Genomic DNA, 24,737 nt, shown 5'->3' on the forward strand with positions numbered 1-24,737 from the left:
CGTTGGGGTTTGAACTTTAAAAAAATGTTTAATCTCATAATATTTAACTAATCTTTATTTATTTTATTAGGGAAATAGTTTTTATCTCAGATTTATAGCCCTGTAATTGTTTTAAATACCATTTACCATTCCCAAAGTTTATCAGTAAAACCCCCAGAATAGATAAACATATTTTGTTGGATTATAGGAAAAAATTTCATTTTATTCAATTTATATTGTCTTTAACAATCTGTTTGGTTTTGTTTTCAATCTTTTTCGAAATATTATGAGCTTTTCAAAACGATAGCTAGCCTCGTGAGTGGCGCCTGGTCACACTAACCACATCACAACATTGGGGGGCAACACTTCCGGGCGGTTGAAATGACAAAATTTGAATTCCAAACACGTCGGAAATATTTGCGTATAAATAAACCCTTATTGGAAATGGACAGGACACGCACTCGATTGAAAGTTTGCTAAGGTTTATTGTGGATTTGCTTTTTCGAATACACTTGCACGGCAATGAACGAACTTTTGCATTTGCAGCTTCCACTGGTGAAGTTGGCAATAACTAATTTCTAGCCTTTATATTATTTATTGTTCTGTTTTTTTTATTGAGTTTTTTTTTTCGTTTGTTTTAGATGTTTTTGTTGGTTTCTTTACACTTGTTTTATATTGTATTTATCTCGTTTTTTTATCTTTTGTTTGCATAATAAATTATAGTTAAATTAAAAGTAAAATGTTATCAAGTTAGTAATTGTTTTTAGGTTTTTGTTTCAGGCGGGGTGATGGTGGGGTCAAATGGGGGAGGTGGTGGTTGGTTAGTCGGCTGGTCAGCAATGCTGATAGAAACATAAACTAATAAAAATAGAGAGTAGGCGGAGGGAGGGGATCGTGGATCGAGGATCGAGGATGGCAGGTGGGTGTGTTGGTGGAAGAAAATGCTGAACATAAGAATTTAGGCGCAAACATTATCGCATCTCTGCTTGTCCCTATATATATATGTCTATATATATATATAGCTTATACAATTAATTAAGTGGTTTCTCATCATCATTTGCGTTAGTTATTTTACTACTAAAAATAAGTTTCTGCCTTATTTTCAACTTATTGTTTTGCAGTTGCAGTGCAGGTTGCAGTTTGCAGTTTTCTTCTGGTTTCTTCTTCTGTGTTTTCCTATTGGTTCGTATTTGGTTGCTGTTCTCCTCAACTTATGAATATATATATGTATTCAACTTTCAATATCAGCTTCGTCATATCGATATCCGGACCCTATCCACTTCCGCTTCCTCTCTCCCTCTCCCTTTCTCTCCCTCTCACTCGCTATCTCTCTCTCTCTGTTCTCTCGTCTATTACAATATCTACTGCTGCCCCATCCTCTTAGCCTTCGCCTCGTCCTTGTGTTGCATCCTTGTTGTTCGACCACCAGCTGATGCCCTTGGCGAATCCCTTCTTGGGGGGACTCGTTTACTTCTGTACCATCTTTACCAGCAGATCGGTGGAGAACGACTTGGGGCGCTCGATGGGCAGACCCAGGGCACGATCCCAGACCAGAGAGGCCAGGACACCGAGGGCACGGGACACACCGAAGAGCACGGTGTAGTAGTTCATCTCCTTCATGCCGTAGTACTGCAGCAGGACACCGGAATGGGCATCTACATTGGGCCAGGGGTTCTTCACCTTGCCGGTCTCGGTTAGGATTGGGGGCACCACCTTGTAGATCTTGGACACCAGCTGGAACAGCTCGTCGTCGGGCAGGTGCTTCAGGGCGAACTCGCGCTGGCAGGTGTAACGGGGATCGGTCTTACGGAGCACAGCATGACCATAGCCGGGCACCACCTAAAATCATAAAAGATTAGTTTTTGGTCCTTCGAGCCACTGGAATAATGAAGAAATTCTCACCTGTCCGGACTTGAGGGTCTTCCAGATGTAGTCCTTGAGCTGCTCCTCCGAGGGATTGTTGCCGGCCTCCTTCTGGAGCTTGCGCAGCCAGACGAGCACCTCCTGGTTGGCCAGACCGTGCAGGGGACCGGCCAGACCGTTCATGCCGGCGGCAAAGGACAAGTAGGGATCGCTGAGGGCCGAACCCACCAAGTGTACGGTGTGGGCAGAGACATTGCCACCCTCGTGATCACTGTGGATGGTCAGGTAGAGACGCATCAGTTCGGTGAACTGGGCATTGTCGTAGCCGAGCATCTTCACAAAGTTGGCGGACCAATCCAGGCTGGAGTCGATCGAGCGGGAGCCCTTGCCGCCGCGGTAAGTGTTGCAGTAAATGGTGGCAGCCACAACGGGCAGCTTGGCAATCAGATCCATGCTGTCCTCATAAACGTATTCCCAGTACTTGCTCTTGTGAACACCATCGGAGTAGGCTTTGGCGAACTTGCTGTCGTGATTCAGCGCCGTGATGGCGGCGGCGAACTGCGACATGGGGTGGAGGGTGGTGGGCATGTTGTTCAACATGGTCACCACGTGCTGGGGTAGGGCGGCACGCTCGGCCCACTCGCGGGACAGCTGCTGCACCTGGGACTTGGTGGGCACCTCGCCGGTCAACAGCAGCCAGAAGAGACCCTCGGGCAGGGGCTCTGAACCGCCATCGGCAGCTGGCAGGACCTTCTGGCACTCTGGAATGGACAGGCCACGGAAACGGATACCCTCATCGGCATCCAGCACGGAAGTCTCAGTCACCAGAGCCTTAATGCCGCGCATACCGCCATACATCATGTCGATGGTGGTCTCACCCATCTTGGTAGCGCCATGCTGCTTGCGGAAGTTCTTCACGCGCTCCTGCTCCTGGGGCACCTTGGCGGCCAGCACGTCGCGCAGGCTGCGTCCATCGGCGGCGATCAAACGGACGTAGGCACCCACATTCGGCAGTTTCTACAAAGAAAATAAATAAAAAATAGAGTATTTTTTAGTCGGGGAGTGCTTTTAAAGTCTTAAATGCATAGGGTTTTGGTTCTAACGAAGAATTTCTATCGATTTCCAACGATTAATATCGATAAAATGTATACAAGATAAACATTGATAAATCCTATCAAAACAATCGATACTATTTATCGAACTAATCGAATACCTAACAACATAACTATTGATTTGTGGAAACAAGAGGCCACAGAACATAATGCCGTAAGATAATCCGCTAATTAGTTATAATCTGACAACCACTTCCGATCAATGTTATCGATTGCCATCGACTAGTTCTCGCCTGTCATTGAACGGCGCTTTCAAGTACAAGGCTACAAGGCAAACACTCTGGCATTGGGCGTCTGTGGGGCACAGTCTGAGTCTCTCAGCTGATGGCTGATAAAGCTGCACCCCAACACATCTGCACCCTCTACCCCCTCTCTCTCTCTCTCGTTCAATACTTCCAATGACTCAGAAACCAGTGATGCGCTGCAACGTCAATGAACTAGTAATGGCAATGAACCAGTAATGGCGTCAATGAACTAGTAGTTCCCCAAAATAAAGCATTCCTTGATATTCTTCCTGACATCTGTCTTAAGTCTATTGAACTGAAGTTTAAAGAAATAAAAAACCGTATTATGTTAATTACCCCCTTTTATGGCGCACCTCTGATGATCTTTGCCACGCGTTTCTATATAGATAGTGTTTTTTTTTTTTCAAACGAATCGAAATGTAAATAAAATTCAAAGATTCATTTCGAGTTCCAATTCCGATTCCGTGCGCAAAGTGCGATTCTATATATGATTGACATGAGCCACCCCTCCCCTCCCCCCAGTGACCGCCTTTTACAAACCATAGTTGTTGTTGTTGTGCGGCCAGTGGGTCAACAAATTCAATTAACCAAGTGAACTTGTGGCGCCGCCGACTGCAAAATTGAATTGCACGATTCGCGAACATTGATTTGTATCCCAAACCGGTTTTCTTTCTTCTCTTTTTTGTTTTTTTGGACATTCCGATAAAAAAAAACCCGATATTCATTGATAAAAAATATAAAAATAAACCCAGACTCAATAAATTATGTTTTAAAACATATACTAAATGATGCACTGAGAAAAAATAATAAAATCATTTGATTTAATTAAATAAATCAAAAACACTACCTATTTTTTTAATAAAAATTTTGTAATTTAATTATTTTTATATTTTATATGTATTATATTACTTTATTTTCCTGTAGAAATTTTTCTCCAAGTGTATGGTGTAATTGGAAACCTAACAAAACGTCATTTTGTTGGCAAGTGCAAACCGCAAAATGAAAGAAAATCGGAAACCAAGCAAGAAATTATTAATTGAGCTGTCATGATGATGTTAAATGATATTATAAATAATACAATAAAACAATAAATAACAAAAAAGAGAAGTGTTCTTGCATAACCAAGTTCCACTGTGGCATGTCTATCTTATCTCGAGTTTTTTTTTTGGGGGGATTTTGGGAGAACATTTGTATACAAAAAAAGTGCCCGGGAAGGGGGCTCATTATCATTATCTGGAAGGCAGAGGCAGAGGCAGAGGCGTGCGTTCGTTCGTTCATCTAGCTGATAAGCCTCAATGGGCCCGGTAAAGCCACATACTATAATGAATTTCAAGGTCTCACGCGCCGGCAATTATCGCCATGTCTAACTAGTCTGGGGATGTCATCAAGGAAGCAGAGTTATACATAGTCGCGTGTTCTAACCGAAACACGACATAGACTTCTTTCGATCGTTATGCAATCTTTAATCTATCTATAGCTCTCTCTCCGGGAAAGCCTTGTCTCTAGAGAATTGCAAAAAAATATATAGCAGAGTTGTCATCGAGGTGAGCCGCCAAATGACCCCCCAAATTGTAGAGATATATGTATATATTTTTTGTTTTAGACTTTGTTACTTACAGTGATGATTAGTTAAGAGGTCTAAACCATAGAATATGATGCTCTATGGATCTAGGCTTTTGATGAGTTATGAAAACCTTGGGTTCTCCTTGCCTTGCGTGACGTTTTCAATTTTCATTTTGATCATTTTTTTTTTACAGAACCGCTTGTTGTTAAATAATTGCAGCTGCCTCGCTTTAATCGTCTTAATTAAGTTTAGTGCACTGTTCTCTGGCAGTGTCTATAATGATATATCCCCCCCTTCATTGTTGGATCTCTCCGACCCAGTCGCCGAAAGTAAACAGACATCCGACAATCGTATATCGCGTATTGAAAAAGTACCGCGTGACGTAATCCCCCCTCAGTGTCGGCGGATCTGATCCCAGTCATGGAGGGGGTTCTGTTGCTGGGTGCTGAGTGCTGACTTTTACGACTTTTAATAAATTATTCACAAGAAACGGGGGATTCTGTTAAAGAGAAGGGAACCTTAACTCTACAAATTCTTGGGAAACTAAAATATAGGATGTAAGGTTCCAATATCATATCATATCTAAGCCCCTAAAAGCCTCTCATTAATATGATATACATATATATGTACTAAGCCCCAAGGACTAACCACATCTGTTGCGCATTGCAAAATAATCATAAATATAAACACAAATATTTGGTAATAAAATAAAAAAAAAATAAATAAAAATAAAACTAAACTGATTGAGTTAACACCTTCTTCCCAGAGGGGGGGCTTTGCGTGTCCCCGGTATTATCAGTGATATGGCGGCGTTCACCGATCATGTGCCCAGCAGCAAATTTGTCACGCTTATCAGCTATATATATATATATATGATATAGTGCTGTATATAAAGTATACATATGTACATATGTGAAGGGGTTTTTTGCGATTAAAAAAACAAGTAAAATCAGATACTTATATCTTTATATTATCATTATTATTTCATTAAGAAATCATAAGAAATTTCAAAGCTAAAGACTTACATAACCTTGTTTAAAATGAGAAAACCTATTATTTATCTTAAAAATAAATGCAAAAATTTTACTGTCAAAAATGATGGATTATTTTTACAACAAATACTCGACAACCCCCCACACCCTCCATTATCTTGCAAAAAAAAAACCGTTTCCTCTAACTTTCCATGACGTTGCTGAAACAACCGTTATCTGGCGACCAGCATACCTTAGCCTGGAATAATGGGCTGGAATAATCCAGGTAAAAAGTGTCCACTTGAGCTTTGGAACACGGCCATAAAATCTCGATTTAGATTTCAAATCATCTAATCGAGTGCTGCCACAATTTAAAAAAAAAAAAAAAAAAAAAACAAAAAATAACTGTAAAATATATTATGCATTTTTGAGTTCTTATGCAATCGCTTGATCAGCTGTTTAATTTTGCCTTATTTTTGCACGCCCTCTACCCACTCTCTTCCCTCTAACTTTCCCTCTCTCTTTTTGGTAAGATACTCTCTCTCTGCCTAATGCTCTTTGGTCTTTTGTTTAGTCTGCTGTTTTTGTTGTTGTTGTTGTTTTTTTTTGTCTATAAAGGGCCGTGGCGTTATGTAAGCAACGTCACGATTTGTGACGTATTAGCGGATGGACGATAAAAAATTTCGCGTGTTTGCAATTTCTACGTCAAACGCGACAAAAAAAAAATAATATTTTTGTTTTTCTGCGTTTTATTTTTGTTTTTTTTTTTTTTTTTGATAAAATTTATAGAAAATGCTTTAACATTTACAGTAATTATTTATAGCAAAAAAAATAACAAGAGAGACAAGACTAGAAGAAAAGTAAAACGTCAGCGCGCGTTTTCTGGCCAATTGCCAAATATACATATAAAATAAATAAATAACATTTAAAAAAAAAAAAAAGATAAGAGTACACATAACATTTGGCAAGAATCCTCGCCGTCTCGCGGAAAATAAATATTACTCAATTGCCAGAGGCGAGTGCAACAAATATTTAAAAGGGGGGTTTCAGGTGGGCTTTCGAAGGGCTTTGGTCCCCCGTTTTCTTCATTTTTGCCCACCCATGCCCATATCACGGTAGAGAGTGGAGAGCCATCCCCCAAAACGGTAGCCAAAACTCTCTTTGTCAGGCGGCACTCTCTCGCGCTTTCTCTCTCTCCCAAAAGGAGGCTCGTCCTGCAGGCCCTTTTTTTTCTATATATTTTTTTTTTTGTAGCAACTTTTATTGATTTTTCAAAAATAATGCCGCACTTTGGCCACAACATTTTTCTTTCGGCTTTTTCTATCTATTGCATAATCTGTGCAAATATCTGTGTGTTTTGCAATGCACTGTCCGAGGGGGCGGTAGGTGAAAAGTGGGTGGTAAGTGGGCGGCTGTTGGCTGTTTCTCCTGCTTTTCTTTAAGGTCATTCGGCGGACTTTTCTTCTTGGCCGCAAAACGAGTGGGAGAGAGAGAGAAAGCGGAGAAGAGTAATTTTCCTTTTTGGCAAAAACAACAAAACGTGACACGCATGGGAAACGGAACAAAACCGACGCTGGCAGAGGCGTGGGTGAGAGGGCGTAGATGATTTTAAAAAGACGGTTAACCAGATATATATATACTTGTAATATTTTTTAAATTTTTTCCCAATTTTTCTCATGTAATATATATTTTCTGAAAATTAAATTCCTTGCAAATCCTGAGAACGCCACTGGATGCTGGGCGGCTGAGAGAAAAAGAGAGGACAGAAGAGAGAGCCAGCGGCTACCTGGTGAGAAGAAGAGACGCTGACCTAAGAGAGGGCCATTTTAGGCCCTTTATTGTTGTTGTTGTAAGATTACAAGAATAAGGCCATAAATTCTTTCATTTTTTTTTTTTTTTCGTTGTAAGCCGGACTTGTGGAAATTTCCCAAAAAAAAAAGACAACGAGAAGCGAAATGTGAAGAGAAACCGCCAATCGAGTTCGTTAAACTCGTGAAACTACAAAAATGTTATTTATACATTTTTTTTCGGTTTTTCGGGGCGTTTGCCAAAATAGCCAGGCAGCCAAACAGCCAAGCAGACAGCCACAAGCGAATAATCTTTTTTCCCAAACGTTTACGTTTACGATTATGTAATGTATTAGAACACACGCAGCGGAAAGATGATGAATTTCACTTATCAGTCGGCCAGGCCAAGCCAACAATAAAAAAAAAAAAAGCGAAAAAGTTTCTTAATCGCAAGCACATGGCTGAAATTTTTTTTCGATTTTTTTTTTTTTTTTTTTGCGTGACGTGTAGAGTTAAAAACGAAGTATAAGTGAGAGAGAACAAGAGAGAGGCAAGGAAGAAGAGAGGCTTGAGGGAGGATATAGCTAGGAAGATGACAACATAAGCCAAACACACTTTACAGTTATAGAACGCTGGAAAACAGGAATCTTATATCCGGAAAACTAGGAAACTGTGTGTGTGTGTGTGAAGTAAGGTGGAGTAGGGCTAAGAGCGAGGTCGGGGGGTCGTAATACAAAAATAAAAAAAAAAAAAAATCTCACCTGTGCCTCGGCCAATTTACGTGTGGTAATGCGATAGAGCGACATGGTAGTAATACGTTGATGCGGCTCTTTGGAGAGTGAATTACAACACTTTCGCTTTGGCTAAATTCTCGCACACTTTAAACACGCACACGCACTGAAAAAAATTGCCTTTCCTCGGTGAAAGAATTGGCTGCTTTCTTAGGAGTGTAAAGTGTTCTTGGCTGGGCGCGGAAACTGAATGAACCGCCAGTGTAATATTCTTCCTGAGCTAAACAGTGTTGCCATTATAGATAATAGCTAAAAGTGGAATATATTGAAATTCTGGCATCGCTGGTTGCAACGTCGCGCACCGATCGCTAGTTGGCCACACTATTCAACCTGTCTACAGAGGTTGCGTGGGTGTATGGGATTCTAAATTGGCTAATATAAATAGCTAAAAATGGCTAAAAAATAAAATTTATATATAAAAAGATTTAAGCCGCCTGATAGGACCTGATGGCCTGATATCGCAACTACCTAACTATAAAGAAATACGGTCATTTCTATAAAATATATTTAAAGAAACTCATATCCTTTTTTTATAAAGGTTTATATCTGCAAGCTTGTAGAATAGATAATATAGAATATAGTTCAATTTCTTCTATTTTTCCAATATGGAAAAATAACTAAAATGTCAGCACTGCGGGAGAGTACGCGAAACTACGAAAAGTCGCGGTTTGGTGTTGGTAAACGTTGGAAGACCTCCCACGCAAAGCGCCGATATGAGCGCGGTTTTTAAATCAACCATTCTGATTTGATTGATTTTAATGAGTTTGAAATGATTTCGTATATTCTTCCAGATTATTCGACCAAAAGAATGATTAGCAAATCTTATGTCTCTTTTACGCACTTATTACAACAATTATTTTTTTTTTGCAAACTCACCTTGTCGATTTTCACTTGTGCCTCCGGTTTAGCTGCTTGTGGTTTGGATTCGGCTGATCCCTGATTTCCTTCGGCAGTCGCCGGCTCCTCCTGCTTGGGGCGCAAACGGTGGAGCCCAAATGGTGTTGAGTCCCAGATCGACTTTTTGGCCAACGTGCGACGTTGGAGTTGAACGCTCGAACAAGCATTTAAGTAGCGGAAAAGGTTCATTTTGATGAGGTTCGAAGAAATATTTACCAACCGAATTTTTCAGCTTGTGTGCGCTCTTATTAAAATACAAATAATAATGAAGTGAGGCTCGTTTCGAAAATGACAAACTTTGACAGATTTCCTAGAGGTCGATTTTTAGGAGCGATTAAAAAATCGATGTTTATGCGATAAAAAATCTTCACGCATTACATATATGGAATATTAAATATATATTTTTTTAAATTTTTTATGTTTTTATATATATTTGATTAATATAATCTGATAATAGATAAAAGTTAAAATAAAAGTCTATTTTTATCGGTGTGGTTATCGACTATCGCTCATCTCTGACTCTGGTGTTATGCAAAACGCGTCTTGATTTTTCTGTCGAACTTTTCATTTTTTCAACTCTTAACCGAAGCGTAAGCGTTGTATATTTCGATTTTTTATTCAACTGATAACTTTGCCCCCAGCAGGAGGAGTCACCATGGCCACGGCCGTGCCAAATTGCGCCCCGAAACAGGATCTTCCGCCACCCGGCGGCTACAAGAAGATTCCCTTCGCCCGTGTACCTCCTAAAAGCTATTTTACAGGTAAAGAAACCTTTATCTATCTATACACTGTCAGCCTTAGATATGAAATAAACCACGTATTGTACTCTTGCCAGGCTTCACCATGATTGGCGCCTATGTGGCAGTGACCACCGTGGGTCTGGGCATCTACTACCTGACCGCTAAGAAGGTGAAACGCGACGAGATCGAGATGCGTTCCGCCCAGAATGTGATCTATCCGATCCTTATTGCGGAACGGGATCGCGAATTCCTGCGCCAGTTGCGTCGCAACCGTGACGAGGAGGCTGAGCTGATGAAGAACGTTCCCGGATGGGAGGTGGGAACCTGGTACGGCGAGCCCGTTTACAAGACCCTGCCGGAAGATACCCTGGTCACGCCCATTTTCAAGGAGTTCTATGCCCACTCCGACTGGAAATCGTACGCCAAGCGTGCCCACCTCAAGCTCTGGTCCTAAATCCTGGATGTTCCTGGATATCCTGAAGCTGATCCCCGCTGATCAAAGCGGGTAGGGGAACTGCCCTGGATTTAGTTAATTGTAAAAGCCACATTTTTTTGTTAGTAGAATCGCTTAAGCGCTCATTTTTGACTCAATTACATGCACCCGATTGGTTCAAAATGGGAAGAGTTGCCTGTTGCCTGTGGGTTTTCGGTTTCCTGGAGGACCAATGTTACCAGATATTCGGGTGGGGGTGTTGCCGTCCAGCTGGAAACAGTGCTCAAAAATGGCCGTTTACGGTGGACAACTCGGGGGAGTCCCCACCATTCAACTATATTCTGCCCTTTAAATAAAATATATTCTTGCAATTTATTTATTTTTTTTTTGTATTTTTAGATGTGACTTTATTATTGTACAGTTTTAAATCATTAATTCAAAAGAAAGTAGCGGCTTTATATAAACGAAAAAAAAAACAAAAAGGATTCCATTAAACATATTTTTTCTTAAGTTTTGGTCAATTGGTAAAAAAATGGTGAAAATTTCTAAGAAAAAAAAATTAAGAATCAAATCTTAGGATTTGGTTTTATTCTCGAATTCAACATCGATTGGATTCCCTTATTATATAATAGCATAATTTGTGTGAAATATACCATTAAATAGTTGTAATTAAATGTACGTATATATATATATATATGTAAGTTCTATACATTGGCCATCCATCATCCGCCATCTGACATCCGTGTCCGTTTTCCTACCGGTTGCATCTATTTAATAGCGCTTGCTGGCCTCCATCATACTCTTATAAAGTTATAAAGAACAATATTATATTAGTTATTATTATTATTATATATATATATATATATATATATATTAGATAAGAACTCTCTCCTTTGGAATAATTAAGAAGATGTCCGAGGCATTTTCTGTTTGAAAGTTGTATGCGTGGTGTGTGCTAGCAAATTTTTGTGGCCAGCAGGCTTCTTATTATATTTTTTGTGTTCTTTAAGTGTAAAAAGTGTTGATATTAGTGTAGTTGTTGTTGTTGTTGTCAATCCTCCTCCTGCTACTGCTGTTCCTCCAGATACAAATCATGCTCCTCGTCGTCTTCCTCTAGAAACTCTAGCTCCTCAATCTCTTCCAGCTCCCCATGCTGCTGCTGCTGCTGCTGCTCTTCGTCGTCAACCAGTTCGATTTTTGGCTGAATCCGATCGTCCATAACAACATAACGTGGCAGTGGCGGCGGCGGCGACTCTGGTGGTGATCGCCGTCGCTGGCGCCGCCTCTACTTCATATCCCGACGACGCTTAATGCTGCCATCGCAGGTCGGCAGATGGCGCTGGAGGAAGCCCTCGAACACAAACTTGCGGCCGCAGCGCTCGCAGCTAAACTCACGCTTCTCCTCCACCTGCTGCTTGTGCTGACGCAGTGCCTCGGCGTTGGAGTACTTGTCGCGGCAAGCGTCGCAGGCATAGCGGCGCTTAACCTGTCCAACGTCAAAGACGACAGTGAAGTTCTGGGAGCAGAAGGAGCAGTTGAACTCCTTGACGACCACCTTCTTGCCGCCGTGCTGAGCAGCCAATGCGACGGCCTCGGCCTCGAGCTTATCCTGGTGCTTGTGCGACTCCATGTGCGCGGTGTATTTGGACTCGTCAACGAACTTGCGATAGCAGCGGGTGCAACGGTACGGCTGTTCGCCGGTATGGCGCATCATGTGCTCCTTCAGATAGGCCACCGAGTTGAAGACCTTGCTGCACACCTTGCACTTGCGGTCCTCTGTAGAGACCTCGTTACGCTGGCGCAAGCAGGCGCGCATATGAAGCTTGAGCGAACCGGCGGCACTGTAGCAGTTGCCACAGTTGGGGCAATAGAAGGTCTTGTTACGGCCATGCATCTCCTGTTCGGCGCCGTGATCAATGGTGCCCTCGAAGACGAGAGATCCAACATCGTCGTCGTCCTCCTCGCCCTCAACTTCATGCTCTACGGTGACCATTTCGTCCTCATCCAGCTCCTCGCCGTCATCAACTTCCTCGTCCTCGACGTCATCTTCGTCCTGATCATCGTGCATGCTGTTCGGTACGATGTGCAGAATTGTGTGCGTGCCGTCGCCCTGTTCGATAGTCTCAACCTCCTCGACGGTGCTGTTCTCCACATAATGTTGCAAAGATACGGGATGGCCGTTCTCATCGATAATCACCTCCTGGGCGTTGGCCAGGGCCTCGTGATCCCGGTCGCTGAGAGTCACCACAGCCGTTTCGGTATCATCATCCTCGTTGGTGGTGTAGGCATAGGTGTATTGAGTTTCGCCACCATCTCCGTCGCCGCTCTCGTCGTGGGCCTCCACCTCCTCGACCTCTTCCGGATCTTCATGCAAGATGACAGGCACAATCTCCTCTTTGATCGCCGTCGAGTATTTTACACGTTTGGCATTCATTGTTATGGTCGTACCAACTAGCTTAATTATTTTTATTATTTGGTTTTTTTTTTTTTTTTGTTAGGTTTGTAACAAACTTGTTCTAACGCTGCTGCTGCTGCTGCTACTACTGCCGCTGCTGCTGCTGCTGCTGCTACTGCTACTTCTGCTGCTTTCCCAGAAATCGGATTTTTGTTCTATTTGCGTGGCGTTTTCGTTTGCACTGTCCGGCTGACAGTTCCGTCGCCTCCTTAGATAGACTCGTCGCCTGACAGTTCTTCCTCTTCCAGGTGCCTCGCTTCCGGAACGGAATTACTGTCGTCCTGTCCACCGGGATTGCCCACTCCGTGAACCTTGTATCGCGGTGCACTCTGTTACCGTTGCTTTTGGCGCGTACTGATCTTCTTGTCTTTTTGCCACAATATTCAACACTTGTAAAATTTTTTTTCTGAAAATCTGTGGCAACTCCAAAATGGTGGACCAAATGTGACTGTGACAGGCTGGGTTGAAAAATACCAAAGAATTCATGCATGTCATTTTACAAGATTTGGTCATACTTTTCGTGTGTCATTTTTTTTCTTCCCTTTTTTTTATTTAATTGGTGTATTTAATTTATATATAAGTTATATAATGATTTTACTTTAAATATCTCTGTGGCGTAGAAATGTTATCTTTTTAAATATAGTTTTTTGCAACTAAAATGACAGCTATGGGTCACGACCTTGGTGCCACGTGTGCTTTTCGATGTCCTATAAAAGCATCTACTATCGACAAATATAAAACGGCTATAAAGCTTTGTATGTTAGGATACTTTGTTTTATAAAGTATTAGTTGAAAAAACAAACGTATATAAAAGTAATTCATTATTTTAAAGAAAGTAGATATATGGCGCCAAAGCATAGGGCTGCCTGATTGCCGATAACATTTCAGCAGACATGCCACTCTGTAAACGGGCTAGTGATGGACCATATAAAGATTTTCGCTCGAAGAAAAACGGTCACATTAGAACGTTTTAGTGATGGGCCAAAAACATCGATAGTCACTGCTAAATATCGATGTTTCTCCACCTCTACGTATGTAGAATGTAGAATTACTCGTGATATGTGATATATTATATATTAACCCGATCCTACGCATCTCGTATCTCGCATTGGAACTGGGCAGCAGCAGCGGAGCCTGGTGCCTGTGTGTGCAAGTGCAATATCCTTTGGCCAGCGGTGCGGATGCGGATGCGGGCCTGGCTCTGCCCAGTGGATTTGTGTGCGCTTCTCGGTTTTTCGCTCTCGGGCTTTCGGTTTTTTTTTTCTCGTATTTCGGTTTCTATTTTTTTTTTGTTGTTTTTTTTTTTTTTTTGTTAGTCCTCGGCTCGGTACTGAATCGTTTTGTGGCAAATATGTGTGCTGCGTGCGGTGCTGCAACAGTTAAGAACGCTGACGCTGATGCTGGATGCAACGCAGGAGGTGCTGCGCAACGGATGCCACTGGTAGCCATCGCTTGGTATTCATCCTGGTTAAGCTCATCTTGAGCTGGTGCATCCCCCTCATATTCCCGCATTGCATCGCATCATCACCACCACCACCACCACCGCCGCATCAAATCCACCAGCAACAGCAAACAACAACAACAACAACAATAATAGCAACAGCAAGAGCAACAACATTGCCCCAACCACCCAGCTAGGAAAAAAAAAAAAAAACGTAAAAGAAAAAAAGAGGTATCTGTAAGTCCGAATTTGGACGGGGATTCCCCCACTGGAAATGGGCACCATCTCGTCGGTGCTGCAGTGGTCGTGCACCAAGTGCAACACCATCAATCCGACAGAGTCGCTCAGGTGCTTCAATTGCGGCACGGTGCGAAAAGTCTTCCCCAATCCGCATCACCAGCACCAGCACCAAACTTATCGCCGAAATCCAGGGCCGCCGTCGTCCACTTCCTGGCCAGCTGATGGAGCAGCCGCCGCCGTTGCAGCCGTCGAACAAGGAGACAAGGAGAAGGAAAAGGACAGCAAGGAGAAGGGGAGCAGCAAGGCGGTTGCCAGGTAAGCGGTGGAGTGGAGCCGAGGGGCGGCGGTGCGTCGCCACAAAAACAAACAGCTTGCATTTGTGTGTATGTGTGGGGCGCCAGTGTTGACAGGTTACCGTTATGGCGGGGGATGCAAAAAAAATTAAAAACAAAAAAAAAAGAAACAGATTTTTTATCAAAAAATAAATGTTAATTTTAAAATTTATTTAGTTTTATTATTTATTGTGATTTATATAAAGAAAAATATATATTTTTTAACATTAACTATGATTTTTTAATAATTATTGAAATTTATTTTAAATATATTTTAGTTTTTCTAATTACCCATGTATTTATATTTATTAATAAATTGTTTAGTATTTTTAATTATTTGTGATATTAAATTATAGACTGAACTATTTTAAAAAATATGTGCATTTTTATTTAAGTATTTATTATTTTCAAATTATATTGAATTATTTTAATAAAAGAAAATAATTAAATTAAAACCTTAATTGGCATGTTATTTAATTAATTAATTTTTATATAATTTTAATAATGGAAATATCTACGAATCTGGAAAGTTTTTATAAAACTATGGAATATTAACCCACATAGTTAAATTAAGTTTAAGTTTAAAAAACTTTCAGAAAAGAACTACAATATAATTATAAACTTTTTGTCCAAAATTGTTGCTACTTTTTTTTATTTATTTTATATATATTTTGTAAATAAAATTTCGATTGTTTAACAAAAAAACCTATTAAGAAATATTTTTGTTTTGTTTTTGAATCTTAGTTTTAGTTTAAAATTGAAAATTTAAAATTTTTAAAAGAAAAATCGCGAAAGAATAGCTTTTTGGTGGGAAAAAAGCTAAAACCGTCAGCACTGGAGATTGTCTCTGTTGAGTTTGCAGTTGTATGTGTGTGTGTGTGTGTGTGTGTATACAGAAGCAGGAGCAGCAGCAACAACAACAAACAGCAGGCAGGCCGCGGCAGTGGCAGAGGCAGAGACAGAGGCAGAGGCAGAGGCAGAGAATTGGGGAAAATCGATTTGGATAAAGAAGCATTGTTTACAAGTTTATCGATTGGAGGAGCTCCTATATTTTTTTGGGCAACTAGCAGCTCCCCAACAAGGATAATAGAACATTCCTCACCAAGGACTTTTTATATTAAAAAATTATTTAAAAAAAAATAAAACTAATTTAAACAATTAAGAGGAAGAAAAGAAAAAAGAAAGTACCAACAATTCGGGTCCGAATCCCAAAATCCTTTGTCCTTTTTTGCAGGAGCGAGTATAAGCATGTGTACAAGTCCTTGCTGCGCGGATGCCTGAAGAGGCCGCAACGAAACAGCCAAAATCTGACCTCCAACTGTGTGGACTGCGAGGATACACGAAAATATATTAAGAATTCCATTGAACTATATCGGCATTTCTCGAATCCGGCCCTGAACCGGCGATGGGTGTGCCATGCCTGCGGCACCGAGAACAGCTCCGTAACATGGCACTGTCTCATCTGTGACACGGTTAGCTATTTGGCGCCCATCTACAAGGATCAGCGTGGCCAGGATCTGGCCGGTAGTCTCGGCAATTGCGGTGAACTTTTGGCATCCGATCAACATCATCATCATCATCACCATCATCATCATACACAACCGGAATTGGAGGAGAATCTGCATCAGCATTCCCATAAGCGGCATTTAAAGAGTGGCATAACTAGGGCTGGATCTGGTGCTGGATCGGGATTGGGACCAGTCGGTGGATCAGGTGGAGGTGGTGCTAATGGAGGAGGAGCTGGTCTGCGACGCACTCAAAGCCTAAGCACCGCCATTGACAAGAGCAGCTCGGGACGGAGCTGCCACATCTGCTATGCCAACAACCAGAGCAAGGACATCTTTAATCTGCCGCAGGTCAAGCCCACGCCTCAGCTGACAGGTGGGTATACATACATATGCATCTCCGTGTATATTCTGGCACTAATCCTTGATTGATTTCTAGCTGGGATTCCACCGCCGGTGGCCGCTTGCAGCAATTCTCGTTTCGCCATCGCGAACGATACCTTCTGCCGGCGGAAGCAGAACAACAACAACAAAAACCAAAACCACAAGGTGGTCCGGGAGAGTGGGGCGAAGAAGAAGTACAACTTTACGATCACCACGCTCTCGCGATCGGCAGCCAAGGAGAATCCCATAAGGAATCCATTGAATCCCAATCTGAATCTGAATCTGAATCAAAATCAGGCCAAGCCGCAGCGACAGCAGCAAAAAGGAGGAGTTGGGAATCCTTCCCAGAATCTGCAAAAGCGGAAACCCGCTGCAGCAGCTCCACAAGCACCAGTAGCATCACCAGCAGTGGGTATGAATCCAACGCAGTTCACGATTCCGCGGAACGGCGTCTTCATAGCCGTGAACGAGTGGTCGGAGCCGAGCTCCTCCAGCTCCAGCTCCAATAATCATCAACAGCAGCAGCCACAACAGCAGCAGCAGCAGCACCATCATCATCACCATCATCATCATCATAGCAACAGTATCAACAATAACAATAATAACAACATCGGAAGCGGAAACGGAAGTGGCAGTGGAAGTGGAAATGGAAGTGGGAGTAGCAGCAACAAGTTGTATGAAAATGAATGTGTGGCCCTGGCCCAGCAGCAGCTTAGAGCAGCTGCTGCCCAGGCAGCTCAAGTGGCAGCCACAGCGGTGGCCATAGCTGGCTCACCAGGATCAGGATCAAGCAAAACAGGAGGAGCAGGAACAGCAGGAGGAGGAGGAGCAGGAGGAGGAGACACACCCACTATGCCCATCTATGCCCAGGTGAACAAGCAGCACAAATTAAAAAAGAAACCACCAACAACGGCCAGCAACAACAATGGAAGCAACAGCACCGAACTAATCACAGATCCCGATACCACGAATACCTTGACGGGATTGGGTAGTAGTGGCGAGGCAAGTGAATCCGAATCGCAGACATCACAGACATCACAGGCATCGCTGGCATCCCAGGTGGAGGAGCATTCGATTTATGCCAAGGTCTGGAAGGGACCGCGCAAAGCCACCGAATCAAAAATGTAAATTCCATTCCAGCTTATCAGTTTTCTGCTTTTTCTGCTTTTTTTTTTGTTTACTTAACTTTACTGATTATTTTTTTTGCTATAATGCTGGCAGTATGGGGAGTGGTGACTAATCCCGGCCGGGAATTCAGTTTGTTTTTTTTGGTTCTCCAAGCCATCGAGCTTTTGTTTCGTTTTCTTGAAGAGATTCATTGAAATTCATTGAAATTAAAAATTTGTAGAACGCATGATTCTGGTAGTGGGAGTCGCGTTGTCGCCACTGGTTCCACTGGAGGAGGACAAGCTGGAGGACCCGTACCCGGAGGACAGACGAGGCACAACAGCAACAGCAAGTCCGTCAGCCGCAACAAGATGTGGACATGCATTAAATGTTCCTATGCCTACAACAGGCTCTGGCTCCAAACCTGTGAGATGTGCGAGGCCAAGCCGGAGCAGCAGCTAACAGGTGGGTCTTCCTCTAGAGAATATCATGTATATCCATACTGAATCCAATACCCCTTTGAATAGAAACCACTCGCGATGAGCCGTGGACGTGCAAGAAATGCACTCTCGTCAACTATTCCACGGCCATGGCATGTGTGGTCTGCGGCGGATCGAAGCTGAAGAGCATCTCCTCCATTGAGGACATGACGCTGCGCAAGGGCGAGTTCTGGACCTGCAGCCATTGTACTCTAAAGAACTCGCTCCATTCGGCGGTTTGCAGTGCCTGCAAGTCGCATCGCCAGCCTCAGCTATCGATGGCTTTGGAAGCTGTTAGGGAGCGGCCGGATGGTCAGTCATATGAGGAGCAGGATGCAGCAGCAGCAGCAGCAGTAGCAGCCGCTAGTGGAGGAGGAGGAAGTGGAGGTGGAGGTGGAGGTGCGGGTAGTGGAGAAATCAAAACACCGACATCTTTGAATCTTCCATTAACATCTGTGGCAATGCCCATGCTGCAAATACCATCATCCTCAGCTGCTGGACATCGTGGCTCTAGAAGTCCATCTCCCAGGATGCAGCACCAGCAGCAGCAGCAGTTGCTTCCCCAACAACAACCACAACAACAACAACAACAACAGCAGCAACAGCAACAGCAACAACATTCCCAGTTGCAACAACAAAGAAGCTCCTCGGGAGCCATTCCAAAACGTCATAGCACTGGCGGTTCCATCGTTCCCCGGAACATTTCGATAGCTGGCCTTGCCAGTTACAACCTCCAACAGGGCGGAGGTGGAGGTGGCTCCATCACTCCATTAACAAACAATTCCAGCTCCAAGAAGTGGCAGTGTCCGGCGTGCACGTATGAGAACTGTGCCGCCTCCGTCGTCTGTGACATATGCTCCAGTCCGCGTGGCCTAGCCACGGCTGTGTTGGGTGAGGCTCTGGCCAGAAAATCGATACGGGTGGCTCTCACCCCGGCCGATATTCGGCAGGAGAGCAAGCTGATGGAGAATCTCCGTCAGCTGGAGGAGACCGAGGCGCTCAACAAGTGGCAAAACATCATCCAGTATTGCCGGGACAACAACGAGCTCTTCGTTGACGATTCCTTCCCGCCGGCGCCCAAGAGTTTGTACTACAATCCGGCCGGTGGAGCGGCCGAGGGTAATCCGGTTGTCCAGTGGCGTCGCCCCCACGAGATCAACTGCGATGGCGGCGCCTATCCGCCGTGGGCGGTCTTCCGTACGCCGCTGCCCTCCGACATCTGCCAGGGTGTGCTGGGCAACTGTTGGCTGCTCAGCGCTCTGGCTGTGCTGGCGGAACGCGAGGATCTGGTCAAGGAGGTGCTGGTCACCAAGGAGATCTGCGGTCAGGGTGCCTACCAGGTGAGTCTTTCGCATCCTAAACGGATTTAGGATTTCTCTTCAAGATCTTGTTGACTTTTGTGTGGAACCCTCGCCAGGTGCGTCTCTGCAAAGACGGCAAGTGGACAACTGTGCTGGTGGATGATCTGTTGCCCTGCGACAAGCGCGGACATCTGGTCTACTCCCAGGCGAAGCGCAAGCAGCTGTGGGTGCCGCTGATCGAGAAGGCGGTGGCCAAGATTCATGGCTGCTATGAGGCTTTGGTGTCTGGGCGGGCGATCGAGGGCCTGGCCACGTTGACGGGCGCTCCCTGCGAGAGTATACCGCTCCAGGCCAGCAGCTTGCCCATGCCCAGCGAGGACGAGCTGGACAAGGACCTGATCTGGGCCCAGCTGCTCAGTTCGCGGTGTGTTCGCTTCCTCATGGGCGCCAGTTGTGGCGGCGGCAACATGAAGGTCGACGAGGAGGAGTACCAGCTGAAGGGCCTGCGTCCGCGACACGCCTACTCTGTGCTGGATGTCAAGGATATCCAGGGCCATCGGCTGCTCAAGTTGCGCAATCCCTGGGGACACTATTCGTGGCGTGGCGACTGGTCGGACGACTCATCCCTATGGACGGACGATCTGCGCGATGCCCTAATGCCGCACGGCGCCAGCGAAGGCGTTTTCTGGATCTCGTTCGAGGATGTGCTCAACTATTTCGACTGCATCGATATATGCAAGGTGCGGTCCGGTTGGAACGAGGTGCGACTCCAGGGCACCCTGCAACCGCTCTGTTCCATCTCCTGTGTCCTGCTAACGGTGCTGGAGCCGACGGAGGCCGAGTTCACGCTCTTCCAGGAGGGCCAGCGCAATTCGGAGAAGTCACAGCGCTCTCAGCTGGATCTATGCGTTGTGATATTCCGAACGCGTTCGCCGGCGGCACCGGAAATAGGGCGTCTGGTCGAGCATAGCAAGCGCCAGGTGAGCCACCACTCCTCTCCCATCTCTCTCTCTGATCCTTGAGGTATCCATTTTAGGTGCGCGGCTTTGTGGGCTGCCACAAGATGCTGGAACGGGATATCTACTTGCTGGTCTGTCTGGCGTTCAACCACTGGCATACGGGCATAGAGGATCCCCACCAGTATCCCCAGTGCATCCTGGCCATTCACAGCTCGAAGCGTCTGCTGGTGGAGCAGATCAGTCCTTCGCCGCATCTCCTGGCCGATGCCATCATCAGTCTGACCCTGACCAAAGGACAGCGGCATGAAGGACGCGAAGGCATGACCGCCTATTACCTGACCAAGGTGAGATATTATCTATCCAAGAATATGGTTCAACGGATATACATATGGTTATCATTGAACAGGGCTGGGCGGGTCTGGTTGTGATGGTGGAGAACCGGCATGAGAACAAGTGGATCCATGTGAAGTGTGACTGCCAGGAGAGCTATAATGTGGTGTCCACAAGGGGCGAGCTCAAGACGGTGGATTCAGTGCCCCCACTGCAGAGGTGAGTTATATATTTTTTTTTTTTCATTATTTTTATCTTCATTTATCGTCGTCTTTTACAGACAAGTGATCATTGTGCTGACCCAACTGGAGGGCAGCGGCGGCTTCAGCATCGCCCACCGGCTGACCCATCGGCTGGCCAATTCTCGTGGCCTTCACGACTGGGGTCCGCCGGGCGCTACCCACTGCCCGCCCATCGAGAATGTTCACGGCCTGCATGCTCCGCGTCTCATTACCTAAATACCAAATGGATCACGATTCTAGTTATCTCAATGTATCCTTGTACATCGTATCCTGGTTGAATGGTCATTTCTAAACCGTACTCTCTCTAGTCGATGTATTGTAAACGTATCACATCCTCATACCCCATCGGAAATCCGAACCGCAACCGCAATCGGCAACCATATATATATATAATTGTGTGTATAGCTCCGTGCAGATATATATATATATATATATATATGTACAACAAGGCATACTGTATACTATAAGGCACAATTTACCCAGGCCATGGTGGACAGAATGGAAACGATCGAAAGGATTGAGGGAAATGGGATCCCCTTGAGATATAAAAACAAAACGATTATTTCATTTGATCAAGATTATATAGATATGTATTGTGAATTTAAGTACATCCAATATGAATATGTGTATTGTTTTAAAAATAAATACTACAAGTTATAAAAGTCAATTCTCGATAATGCAAAATTTGAATTTGGCGCTCTATAACAAAATGTCCTAACGCCAAATAGTAGTAGTGCCGCAAACAGCTGGCATGCCATTGTTATCCAACACTGGTTATACCCGCGTGCAACTATCAAAATCCCAGAACGTGTTTTTGTACAATTCTCCTGGATTTTGGACCACATAAACAGGACATGCAACGTCAGAAACCAAAAGGTCCGGGCAAGCCCGGCCCAAGGTTCAAATCCGGGGCCAAGGGCTTCAAGCCGCAACCGGGCAAGGGCAGCCAGAACAACAAAAACAACCATAAACGACAGCGGGAGGAGGTCAAGAAGTCAAAACTGGCTGCTACGGATACCGAAATCCAGGACCTGAAGGCAAAATACCCGGAAATAGATGCCCAGGCCATCAAGAAGTTCCGGGACTTTCCGTTGTCTCAAAAAACCCAAAAGGCATTGGCGGAATTCAAGTTTTTTAATCCCACGCTGGTGCAGCGGGAAAGTATCGGCCCAGCGCTGATGGGGAAGGATGTGCTGGGGGCAGCCGTCACTGGAAGTGGCAAAACCCTTGCCTTCCTGATACCCGTAGGTGTTATGGATCCTTTGACCCCTCAAAACCCATTTAATTTGTTGTATTTTTCAGGTACTGGAACACCTGTTCATCAACAAATGGTCGCGAACGGATGGTGTGGCTGCCATCATTATCTCACCCACCCGGGAGCTGGCATATCAGATATTCGAGACCCTCAAGAAGGTGGGCAAGCACCATGATTTCTCCGCTGGCCTGATTATTGGCGGCAAGAACCTGAAGTTCGAGCGCACCCGCATGGATCAGTGCAATATTCTCATTTGTACACCCGGCCGCCTGTTGCAGCACATGGATGAGAATCCCTTGTTCAACACCAGCAGCCTGGAAGTATTGGTACTGGACGAGGCGGATCGGTGTCTGGACATGGGCTTCCAAAAGACCCTAAACTCAATTATTGAGAACTTTCCACCGGATCGACAAACGCTTCTGTTTTCGGCCACACAAACAAACACCATTGAAGATCTGGCCCGGCTTAATCTCAAGGATCCTGTCTATGTGGGCTATGGTCCGACAAAAGCAGGTGGCGGCGGCGAAGCCACAAGCACCTCCACCAAGGAAGTGGCCGTGCTGGCAGTGCCCGAACTATTGCAACAGAGCTATGTTGTCCTGAATCTGGAGGACAAGATTACAATGCTGTGGTCCTTTATAAAGAATCACCTCAAGCAGAAGATTATTGTTTTTGTGTCCAGTTGTAAGCAGGCCAAGTATCTTTACGAGATCTTCTGTAAGCTGCGTCCGGGCGTTCCCCTGTTGGCCCTGTATGGTACCCTGCATCAGGATCGTCGCATTGCCATCTACGAGGATTTTCTAAAGAAGAGCCATGTGGTCATGTTCTCAACGGATGTTGCCTCGCGTGGTCTTGACTTTCCCGCCGTCAATTGGGTGGTCCAGTTGGATTGTCCCGAAGATGTCTCCCAGTATATACATCGTGCTGGCCGCTCCGCCAGGAACAAAAGCCGCGGTGAATGCCTTCTCGTTTTGACGCCCACCGAGGAGGAGTATATGATTGGTGCCCTCAAGGAGCAACTTAACCTGGACATTCGATGCGTCCAAATTGATCCCAAGAAGCTATTTTCGCCGCGCGTCAAAATTGAAGCGTTCCTGGCCCAGTTTCCGGAACTGAGAGCCACTGCCCAGCGGGCATTTTTGTCGTATCTGAAATCGGTCTTCCTTATGCGCAACAAGCGGCTCTTCAATGTCTTTAGCCTGGACCTGGACGCCTTTGCCCAGTCCCTGGGTCTGGCTGTGACGCCGCGTGTCCCCTTTTTGGAGAAGTTCCTCTGGCGACAAAAGCAGATGCAGCAGAAGCAACAGCAGGACCCTGACCAGGTGGCCACCATTCATGACAAGCTTCTGCCGAAGATTAGCAAAAAGCAAAGCTTTGGCGGCGCCTCCGACGACGACGACGAGAATGATAGTGATGATGAGGACTTTATCAAGGTGAAGCGACGCGATCACGACGTGGAGGGGGAACCAGTTGATCTGGATCTGAAGGATGGCGTGAAAGATGAAAAGGCAGCGGAAGAACCCCTGGTGGTGCCCAAGCGGGAGAAGAAGCTGGTCACCAAGGCCTCCTTGGCCAAGAAGGCATTGAAGAAGAACCTGCAAGTCAACTCGAAGCTCAAGTTCGACGAAGAAGGCGTATCGGTGGCCGATGAACGCAGCCAAATGAAGGCACTTGCCAGGAAGCAGAGGAATGATGACGATGACGATCATGATGATGATGATGATGATGATGATGATGATGGTGGCATTGATTTGGTTAGGTCCAAGGCATTGCTCACCGAAGAGGATCAGTATGACAAGCAGCGGTTCCGGGAGCTGGTCAAGAAACGTCACAAGTTGCAGCGCGAAAAGTTGCGCAAAAAAGCGGAAGCAGCCAAGGGCAGCAGCGACGAGGAGGAGGACGACGAGGCGGAAGACCACGAGCACCATATGGATGCGGCCAGTGACAGTGAGGGCTCGGTGGATCTCTCCTGGCTACCCGATCCCGATAAGATTTACAAAAAGAAATCCCAAGAGAATGGTGATGCGCCGGATGGTTCTGCATCGGAATCGGATGCTGGAGAAGATGAGGGTGCTAGTGGCAATGACGAGGATGACACCGATGACGACTCGGACGAGGAGCCCGCCTACAAAAAGTCCAAGCTAACCAACAAGCTGACCCTGCTCGACACGGAGGCCATTGCGGCCTCTCTTTTGGGTAGCTAGGTTCTACTTTTCCAGACGGGACTCGACTGTTTCAATAAATTAATGCCAATTTTTTGTTTTCTTTTAAAAATAAGTCACCTTCTTTGAAAGCTATATGTTTGGGCGGAACTGCCCAATCCTG

At 44.9% G+C, this 24,737-nt stretch overlaps 5 protein-coding genes across 8 annotated transcripts; 3 read left to right on the plus strand and 2 right to left on the minus strand.

Annotated features, from left to right (window-relative positions):
• Positions 1–444: 444 nt before the first annotated feature.
• kdn (citrate synthase) lies at positions 445–9,486 on the minus strand. Of its 2 annotated transcripts, none has more exons than XM_017234234.3 (3): positions 9,189–9,486; positions 1,882–2,859; positions 445–1,818 (listed from the first exon to the last, which is right to left on the minus strand). In XM_017234234.3, exons 1-3 carry the CDS (start codon positions 9,396–9,398, stop codon positions 1,447–1,449), a joined length of 1,560 nt encoding a protein of 519 aa, XP_017089723.1. In that variant the 5' UTR covers positions 9,399–9,486; the 3' UTR covers positions 445–1,446. The 2 variants fall into 2 exon arrangements, with proteins under 2 accessions (XP_017089723.1, XP_017089724.1); XM_017234235.3 differs by lacking the exon at positions 9,189–9,486 and adding an exon at positions 8,283–8,516.
• A 182-nt stretch (positions 9,487–9,668) lies between these two features.
• ND-B16.6 (NADH dehydrogenase (ubiquinone) B16.6 subunit) lies at positions 9,669–10,571 on the plus strand. 2 transcript variants are annotated; one of them, XM_017234258.3, is made up of 3 exons: positions 9,669–9,799; positions 9,851–9,970; positions 10,045–10,571. In XM_017234258.3, exons 2-3 carry the CDS (start codon positions 9,865–9,867, stop codon positions 10,401–10,403), a joined length of 465 nt encoding a protein of 154 aa, XP_017089747.1. In that variant the 5' UTR covers positions 9,669–9,799; positions 9,851–9,864; the 3' UTR covers positions 10,404–10,571. The 2 variants fall into 2 exon arrangements, with proteins under 2 accessions (XP_017089747.1, XP_017089748.1); XM_017234259.3 differs by having other exon boundaries at positions 9,697–9,799; positions 9,854–9,970.
• A 377-nt stretch (positions 10,572–10,948) lies between these two features.
• On the minus strand, positions 10,949–13,300 carry LOC108120541 (zinc finger protein 121). The gene has a single exon (XM_017234257.3). The coding sequence runs from the start codon at positions 12,814–12,816 to the stop codon at positions 11,668–11,670; it is 1,149 nt and encodes a 382-aa protein (XP_017089746.1). The 5' UTR covers positions 12,817–13,300; the 3' UTR covers positions 10,949–11,667.
• Positions 13,301–13,853: 553 nt separating this feature from the next.
• Positions 13,854–21,824, plus strand: sol (small optic lobes). Of its 2 annotated transcripts, XM_070280527.1 has the most exons (9): positions 13,854–14,833; positions 16,085–16,731; positions 16,795–17,863; positions 18,088–18,311; positions 18,374–19,665; positions 19,743–20,606; positions 20,663–20,929; positions 20,992–21,134; positions 21,196–21,824. In XM_070280527.1, exons 1-9 carry the CDS (start codon positions 14,553–14,555, stop codon positions 21,371–21,373), a joined length of 4,965 nt encoding a protein of 1,654 aa, XP_070136628.1. In that variant the 5' UTR covers positions 13,854–14,552; the 3' UTR covers positions 21,374–21,824. The 2 variants fall into 2 exon arrangements, with proteins under 2 accessions (XP_070136628.1, XP_070136631.1); XM_070280530.1 differs by lacking the exons at positions 16,085–16,731; positions 16,795–17,863.
• An 88-nt stretch (positions 21,825–21,912) lies between these two features.
• LOC108120545 (probable ATP-dependent RNA helicase DDX10) lies at positions 21,913–24,689 on the plus strand. Its single transcript, XM_017234264.3, has 2 exons — positions 21,913–22,401; positions 22,460–24,689. The coding sequence occupies exons 1-2, from the start codon at positions 22,012–22,014 to the stop codon at positions 24,614–24,616; spliced, it is 2,547 nt and encodes an 848-aa protein (XP_017089753.3). The 5' UTR covers positions 21,913–22,011; the 3' UTR covers positions 24,617–24,689.
• The last annotated feature ends 48 nt before the right edge of the window (positions 24,690–24,737 follow it).

This window comes from Drosophila bipectinata, chromosome XL (genome assembly GCF_030179905.1).
Source record: "Drosophila bipectinata strain 14024-0381.07 chromosome XL, DbipHiC1v2, whole genome shotgun sequence".
Lineage (NCBI taxonomy): Eukaryota > Metazoa > Arthropoda > Insecta > Diptera > Drosophilidae > Drosophila > Drosophila bipectinata.